An 8,293-nucleotide genomic window follows, 5' to 3' on the forward strand; every position below is an offset into this window, starting at 1 on the left:
CCCTGTCTTCTACCTTTGAGCCAGCTCTGTATCCAAATGGCTAGTTCTCCCTGTATTCCATGAGATCTAACCTTGCTAACCAGTCTCCCATGGGGAACCTTGCCGAATGTCTTACTGAAGTCCATGTAGACCACGTCCACCACTCTATCCTCATCAATCCTCTTCGTTACTTCTTCAAAAATCTCAATCAAGTTTGAGAGACATGATTTCCCAAGCACAAAGCCATGTTGACTATCCCTAATCAGTGCTTGCCTTTCCAAATACAAATACAATCTGTCCCTCAGGATTCCCTCCAACAACTTACCCACCACCAACATCAGGCTCACTGGTCTATAGTTCCCTGGCTTGTCCTTACCACACTTCTTAAATAGTAGCACCATATTAGTCAACCTCTAATCTTCTGGCACCTTACCTGTGACTATCGATGATACAAATATCTCAACAAGCTCAGCAATCACTTCCCTAGCTTCCCACAGAGTTCTAGGGTACACCTGATCAGGTCCTGGGGATTTATCCACCTTCAACCATTAAGACATCCAGCACTTCCTCCTCTGTAATATGGACATTTTGCAAGATGGCACCATCTATTTTTCTACAGTCTATACCTTCCATGTCCTTCTCCACATTAAATACTGATGCAAAATACTCATTTAGTACCTCCTCATCTCCTGTGGCTCCACACAAAGGCCGCCTTGTTGATCTTTGAGGGGCCCCGATTCTCTCCCTAGTTACCCTTTTATCCTTAATATATATTTGTAAAAACCCTTTGGATTCTCCTTAATTCTATTTGCCAAAGCTATCTCATGTCCCCCTTTTTACCCTCCTGATGTCCCGCTTAAGTATACTCCAAGGATTCACTTGATCTATCTTGACCATACCTGACATATGCTTCCTTCTTTTTCTCAACCAAACCCTCAATTTCTTTAGTCATCCGGCATTCCCTATAACGAACAGCCTTTCCTTTCACCCTAACAGGAATATATTTTCTCTGGATTCTCGTTATCTCATTCCAGAAGGCTTCCCATTTTCCAGCCGTCCCTTTACCTGCGAATATCTGCCCCCAATCAGCTTTTGAAAGTTCTTGCCTAATACCGTCAAAATTAGCATTCCTCCAATTTAGAACTTCAACTTTTAGATCTGGTCTATCCTTTTCCATCACTATTTTAAAACGAATAGAATTATGGTCTCTGGCCCCAAGGTGCTCCCCCACTGACACCTCAGTCACCTGCCCTGCCTTACCTCAAGAGTAGGTCAAGATTTGCACCTTCTCTAGTAGGTACATCCACATACTGAATCAGAAAATTTTCCTCTTAGTTTTACTCTACTGATGATGTTTTGAACAATGTAAGCAAGGGAAGTCAGCAGGTCAGATCCGTAACTTTGGGATTAGGAACAGCTTGAAGTGTGGGGTAGGTTGGGCTGGGCAAGACACAAACCCTTCCCGGGGGCCAGAGGTGACTCCAGATGCACACCAGACCCTTCCTGCAGATCGTCCCGACTGTGGCGCCCATCGTCCTTATACGACAGACAGGTCGCCTTGGCTGGTACCTTGCAGCTGGACATAGAACTGGTACAGAGCAGGGGAATCTGACTGTTTAATTAAAACAAAACATCATGAAGGCCGCAGACATAACTGACATTTGTTTCCCTTAAACCTCGTCCTTCCTGTCTGTTGAAGACCTATCTTCCTTTCTGACAAGTCACAGCATTCCCTTCGTCTTACTGAATTCTGAACCACTCAGAACTTGGTTGTTACTAACAGCACCTCTTCTCTTTGAATGAGCCTGCAAACTACACTGACTTTATTTTGGTCAAATTTTGTGCCTAATGAACAGCTGTTTATTTTCTCTATGTAATGCTTTCCTGAGCTGTTTACTGCCAGACCTGCTGAGCTTTTCCAGCAATTTGTTTTTGTTTCTGATTTACAGTAAGCAGCAGTTCTTTCGGTTTTTATTTAGAATTTTGCTTGTGATACGGGAGTCTGTGGGGATATTGGCCAGAGCCCTGGGCACAGTATCTGTTCATTTTCAATGCAACAATATAGTGTAGCTCCACCATGGGGACTGTGGCGATTCAAGTAGCTCACCATCACCTTCTCAGGATAGCTTTGGATGGGCATTAAATGCTGGCCTAGGCAACACTGCTTGCACCCCATTAAAGGCAAAAATATTGGGTGCGCACTCAAAAAGGAAAAACATTTGCAGGGCTTTAGAGAAAAAGAGTGAGAACATGGAATTAATTGAATTGATCTTTCAAATTGCCACCAGATATAATGGACCAAATGGCCTCCAAATATTTAGATAGATTTAGATTACTTAGTGTGGAAACAGGCCCTTCGGCCCAACAAGTCCACACCAACCCGCCGAAGCGCAACCCACCCAGACCCATTCCCCTACATTTACACCTTCACCTAACACTATGGGCAATTTAGCATGGCCAATTCACCTGACCTGCACATTTTTGGACTGTGGGAGGAAACCGGAGCAAACTCACGCAGACACGGGGAGAACGTGCAAACTCCACACAAAGTCACCTGAGGTGGGAATTGAACCCAGGTCTCTGGCGCTGTGAGGCAGCAGTGCTAACCACTGTGCCACCGTGCCGCCCACAAATCTGTGCTTTTTTATTCTAGCATTGGAATATTATAAAGAACTACTTCGCTTTCTGCTCCAACTATCCCTGCAGTCCTTTATTAACACTTTCCAGACAGTCTTTTCCCACCCAAAAGTTAAACCGGAGACGTTAGAGAGGATGAGATGATGTGCTACAATTAAATGGGTTTAGGAAGACCAGCGATTCTGAACAGCACAGAGTGCCTTCTGGCAGAGCTGAGCTCTTTCAGAATCAGATCTCCAAATAGTTGGCAGTTACATTTAATGCAGAAACCTACCTTTAGTTTCATAGTAGACGATTCCAGCAAAATGGCTGATGCCAAACTGGGTTTCATAGTTGTTCTTCGGAGGGATATAGTAGGTGTTCAACTTGTGTTGGGAATTCAGCTTATTCAACATGGTCGTGTCTGTCCCCTGTCAGGAGATAGGCTCATCATGAATGAGATTCAAAAGAAACATTAAAAAGATCAAGTAAGCTAGCTCAGTGTCTGAACAGCTGGTTTGCACTGTGGATTAATGTGTTCAAGTCCCACACTGGCTCAGTTTGTCATGAAGGACTCTCCTTCTCAACCTCTCCATCGCCTGGGATGTGGTAACCTTCACGTTAAACCATCACCAGTGTCTCTCTCTAAATGAGGGGGAGCCCTGTGGTCTGGTCAGACTGGAGTCAACAGAGTTGCCATAGAACAGCGGTTCCAACCTTTGGATATCATTACATTTCAATAAGACAAACAAATTTAATTGCATTTTTCTCGGAAATCTATAGAGGACATGGCTAATTGATAGATGACACCAAAATAGATGGTATAGTGGACAGTGAAGAAGGCTAAGATTACAAATAGATCTTGATCAATTGAGTCAGATGGAGTTTAATTTGGATAAATGCAAGGTGTTGCATTTTGTTTAACCAAACAAAGGCAGAACGTATATACAATTAATGGTAGGGCCCTGGGTAGTGTTGTCAAATAAAAGGGGTTCAAATACATATTTTTAACACGAGAGGAGAAAGATTTAAAAAGACAAGGGGGCTTTTTTTTGAAAACCAGAGTAGCTTGTGCCTAGAATGAACTGCTAGAAGCATATGATGTGGATACACTTACAAAGTTTAAGAGACTTTTGGATAAGTTCATGAAGAAGAATGTTTGGAAGGTTATGGGCCAAGTGCAGGCAGATGAAACTAATGTAATTCCAATGGTTGACATGGATTGGTTGGATCCAAGGGTCTGTTTCAGTGCTGTTTAATTCTGATTAAGACTCAGCTGAGCAGATAGCTCAGAATCATGACATTTACTATGATTACTGCCTTACTAGAGAGAGGTTTGCAACACAGTACAGACAGAATGGTAACACTGACATGCCTGCATTTAATTTAACAATTAAATTTTAAAAGAGTTTTATGACTTGGTAATTTTGCTTGGTCAACAAAGATGGCTTTATCTTCAATACTTTTCATGAGCTTTGTAGAAAATTTCATGGCACACTGGTTGAAAAATGACTGGTCTGCAAATGCCATTTCAACCATCTGTAGTTTCATTGTAGGTGCTGTCACCATATAATAATCTGACTCCCCCAAAATTTAATCTAAGGAGGAAGCGTACTGTGCAGTAAGGCTTTTAACGTCTGGGTCACACTCACTGACCTTGGTCTGACCTCCTCCAATGTATTCAAACAATGAACAAACGTGGGCCATTCAGCCCTTTGAGCTGTTCCACCATTCAAGAGGTTAATGGCTGCTTAGATTTTAACTCTATCCCCAACTAAATATTTCATCCCCTTGGTAGTCAAGGAAGTAGCTAGCTCTGCTTAAAAAAAAAATTCCGCTGACTCTCAACCCTCAAAAAACTAGATCCCTCACCTCTCTTTTAAATGGGCAGTCCCTTATTTTTAAATTCCGACTCCTAGCTCTAGATTCTCCCAGAGGACACATCCACCAGAATCTTAGATTTCTCTATGAAGTCACCTCGGACTCTAAACTCCAGAGGATATGGGCCCAACCTGTCTAGCTTTTCCTCATAAGAGATACAACTCATTCCAGGTATTGGGTTAGTAAACCTTCTCTGAACTGCTTCCATCATATTAACATCCTTCCTTAAGCACAGTGATCAGTACAGTCACTGTCTCATCAATATCCCATAGAACTGAAACATAACCTCCCTACTCTTGAATTCAATTCCCCTTGCAATAAAATCTAACACGATCAGATTTCCAAAGTGCTCACTATAACATTGGCAGAGAACTCAAGTTCACCATTGGGTGAACAAATTGCTCTTCATCCCATTGCCTTATATTGTGACTCCAGTTGCTGGAAACCCTCCCCCCCTCCAAGTCATTAGGAATATCCTTCCTCCCTTTGCTCCGTCTAGTCCTTTTAGAATTTTATAAATTTCTAGGAGATCCTCCCACCACTATTCTTCTAAACACCAGTGAATATAGTCTCCTCATAGAATCCCTACAGATGGGGACAGCCATTTGGCCCATCACATCCACACCAAACAGTACTCCATCTAGATCCACCTACCCTGTCCCTATAACCCTTCATTTTCCATGGCTAACTCACCTAGCCTGCACATCCCAGAACACTATGGGGCAATTTAGCATGGCCAATCCACCTCACCTGGATCTCCGGACTGTGGGAGGAAACCGGAGCACTCGGAGGAGACCCACACAGACACAGGGAGAATGTGCAAACTCTGCACAGGCAGTTGCCAGAGGGTGGAATTGAACCCGGGTCCCTGGCGCTGTGAGGCAGCAGTGCTAACCACTGAGCCACTGCCTCCCCAACATCAGTCCTGTCACCCCAGGAATCAGTCTGGTTATTGGGCACTTGGACAGAGTGGGTCAGTGGCAGATTTGCCCAAAAGACATCCCACAAATTGAATTGAATAAAATTGACAAAGCCTGACCCAAAGGTGCCCCTGCTCAGTTTCTATCCAGCTGCTTCCATTTTGCTTTCAAGTCCAGCACCGGATCCATACCTTTGGGAATTTGCTCTCTTCGTCGATGAGGGAAATGATGTTCATTGGCTTCAGCGCTATCATGTCAAGTGCATCCTGGTTGTCGGTGAACTCAATGTGCTGCCAGTTGATGTTCTCCAGGTTGTACTCTTCTTGCTCCAGCTTGAAGACATGGCGGACAAAAAACTGCTGCAGGTTTTCATTGGCAAAGTTGATGCAGAGCTGCTCAAAGCTGCAGGGAAGCAGAAGATGATTAAACACCAAAGGGCAAAGAGTAGTCTATATAGACCTACTTCCCCACTCCCACCCCACCCCACCCCCAAAGAGTGTGATAAATGTTGGGAAAGCATTAAAACAAGAAATTAGAGACAAAAAAAACCAAGATGGGCATTTGCTGGTGTTGGACTGGAGTGGACAAAGTCCGAAGTCACACAGCACCAGGTTATAGTCCAACAGGTTTATCTGAAATCACAAGCTTTCACAGCGCTGCTCCTTCATCAGGATGAAAGCTTGTGATTTCAAAACCAACCTGTTGGGCTACGATCTGGTGCTTTGAGACTTCGGACTTTGTCCGGGATTCATTCCTCCCATTGACCAACCAGGTCGTACCCTCTACCTGCCTTACCTATCCCCACTTCACCACCCTGCCCCCACCACCCACTTTTATCTGCAGCTCCCCCTAAACCTACCTCCAGTCCTGAAGAAGGGTTACACCCAAAACATTGACTTCACCCTCCTGATGCTGCCTGGCTTGCTGTGTTCTTCCAGCCTCCGGCCTGAAGGTGTTGACTCTTAATTGCCCAGAGGGAAGTTATGGATGGGTATTTAAGTTATGGAGGACAGTTAAGAGTCGATAGCTGTGCGTCTGGAGTCACACGTGGGCCAGACCAGGTAAGGTTGGCAGTTTCCTTCCCTTCCCTAAAAGGCATTAGTCAACTGGATGGGATTTTCCCCCAACAATCCACCATGGATTCGTGGTCATCCTAAACTCTTAATTCCAGATTTTTATTGAAGTCCAATTTCACCATCTACCATAGCGAGATTTGAACAGAAGTCTCTGGATTAACAGGGCCACTAGGCCATCACCTCCCTCACTATATAGATTCGGTGAAACAAAAGTCAGTAACAATACCATAGAGGAGGAATTGTGCACAGAATGATTTTCCAAATCAATACATTGAGCAACCAACTGGAGAACAGGCCATCCATAATGGGAACGGAACAGTTAGCAATCTAGCCTTTGGGAGGCCAGGGGCGGGGTTTGGGGGAAAAAAATTCCACATTCAAGTCAGAAAATTGCATAGTTAATTTGGAGATTAAAAAAAAAGGTTCTGAATTGAAATAAAAGGGAACTATAATAGGAGGCATGAGCTGATTGTGATGGATAAGGGAACTTGCTTCAAAAAAAAAAGATTGATCATGGAAAGAAAGAGCAAAGTGAGGGACTGCAACAATTGTTCATTCATTTCTGTGAAAATGAAACTGAAAAAGGTGGCCCAATCATGGTTAACAAGGGAAATTATGATTATTATTAGATCAAAGGAAGGAGCATACAAATTGCACACACGCTAAAATAAAATGTAGCGGAGCGGAGGATTGTGGAGTCATTTAGATTTTAGCAAAAGGAGGACAAAAACAAAAGATTGCTAAAAAGGGTGTGAGAAAATAAGCTTGCAGGAAATGTACATACTGATTGTAAAAGCTTCTATAGGCATGTGAAGAGAAAAAGGATTAGTGGAGACAATGTAGAGCCCTTAGAGTCAGAAGCAGGGCAAGTTACAACAGGGAAAATAACTGCAGAGAGGTTGGTAACCTGTCACAAAGTCTCTGTTTATTTACATGCTGAAAAATGTGTTGCTGGAAAAGCGCAGCAGGTCAGGCAGCATCCAAGGAGCAGGAGAATCGATGTTTCGGGCAAAAGCCCTTCTTCAGGAAAAAGATTCCTGAAGGGCTTATGCCCGAAACGTCGATTCTCCTGCTCCTTTGATGCTGCCTGACCTGTTGCGCTTTTCCAGCAACACATTTTTCAGCTCTGATCTCCAGCATCTGCAGTCCTCATTTTCTCCTAGTTTATTTACATGCGCACAGTACATGGGCTCTGACCAGCCAGCTCAGAGCCAGTCCCTTGAATGAGGAAACTCTGAATCCTCTGTTTATTTAGTTTTTCTTTTTTTAGACACAAGGTTCACGAATCTTTATTCGGTTTCCACCACCAGGAATAAAGGAAAACACCCAAGTGGTCAGTGACAAGCAGTGCCCTTCACAAAGGGCAATGCTGTGTGATCAAACAGTGAAGGGGATGGCAGGGATTAAATCAAAATAGAATTGGAGGGGGAAATAATACACTCCACTCCCCGCGGCACCCACCTCTCCCTGAACAACTCCAGGGTGTTGGTGGACACCGCATGCTCCTTCTCCAAGTACACCCGGGCCCTAACGTAACTGCGGAAGAGGGCAGGCAGTCAGCCCTAACGACCCCCTCCACAGCCCGCTGCCTGGACCTGTTGATGGCCAGTTTGGCCAGGCCCAGGAGCAGACCCACGAGGAGGTCTTCAGACCTGCCCTCCTTCCTCCGTACCGGGTGCCCAAAGATCAGGAGCGTGAGACTGAAGTGCAGCCAAAAACAGAGGAGAAGGTTTTTCAGAAAATCAAAAAGGGAGTGCAAACGCCCACACCCAATATACACGTGGTCCACGGACTCCACAGCACCGCAGAACAAGCAGTTGG

General features: G+C 44.4%; 1 protein-coding gene across 3 annotated transcripts in view; it reads right to left on the reverse strand.

Annotated features, from left to right (window-relative positions):
- Positions 1–8,293, reverse strand: part of myo7aa (myosin VIIAa) — a 190,377-nt gene that overhangs the window by 117,782 nt on the left and 64,302 nt on the right. For all 3 annotated transcript variants that reach the window (XM_043692431.1, XM_043692430.1, XM_043692432.1), the window contains 2 exons: positions 5,588–5,798; positions 2,891–3,026 (listed from right to left, as the gene is read on the reverse strand). In XM_043692431.1, coding sequence (XP_043548366.1) covers positions 2,891–3,026; positions 5,588–5,798 — 347 coding nt within the window. The remainder of the gene's footprint in view (positions 1–2,890; positions 3,027–5,587; positions 5,799–8,293) is intronic.

Source organism: Chiloscyllium plagiosum, chromosome 6, assembly GCF_004010195.1.
Source record: "Chiloscyllium plagiosum isolate BGI_BamShark_2017 chromosome 6, ASM401019v2, whole genome shotgun sequence".
Classification (NCBI taxonomy): Eukaryota; Metazoa; Chordata; class Chondrichthyes; order Orectolobiformes; family Hemiscylliidae; genus Chiloscyllium; species Chiloscyllium plagiosum.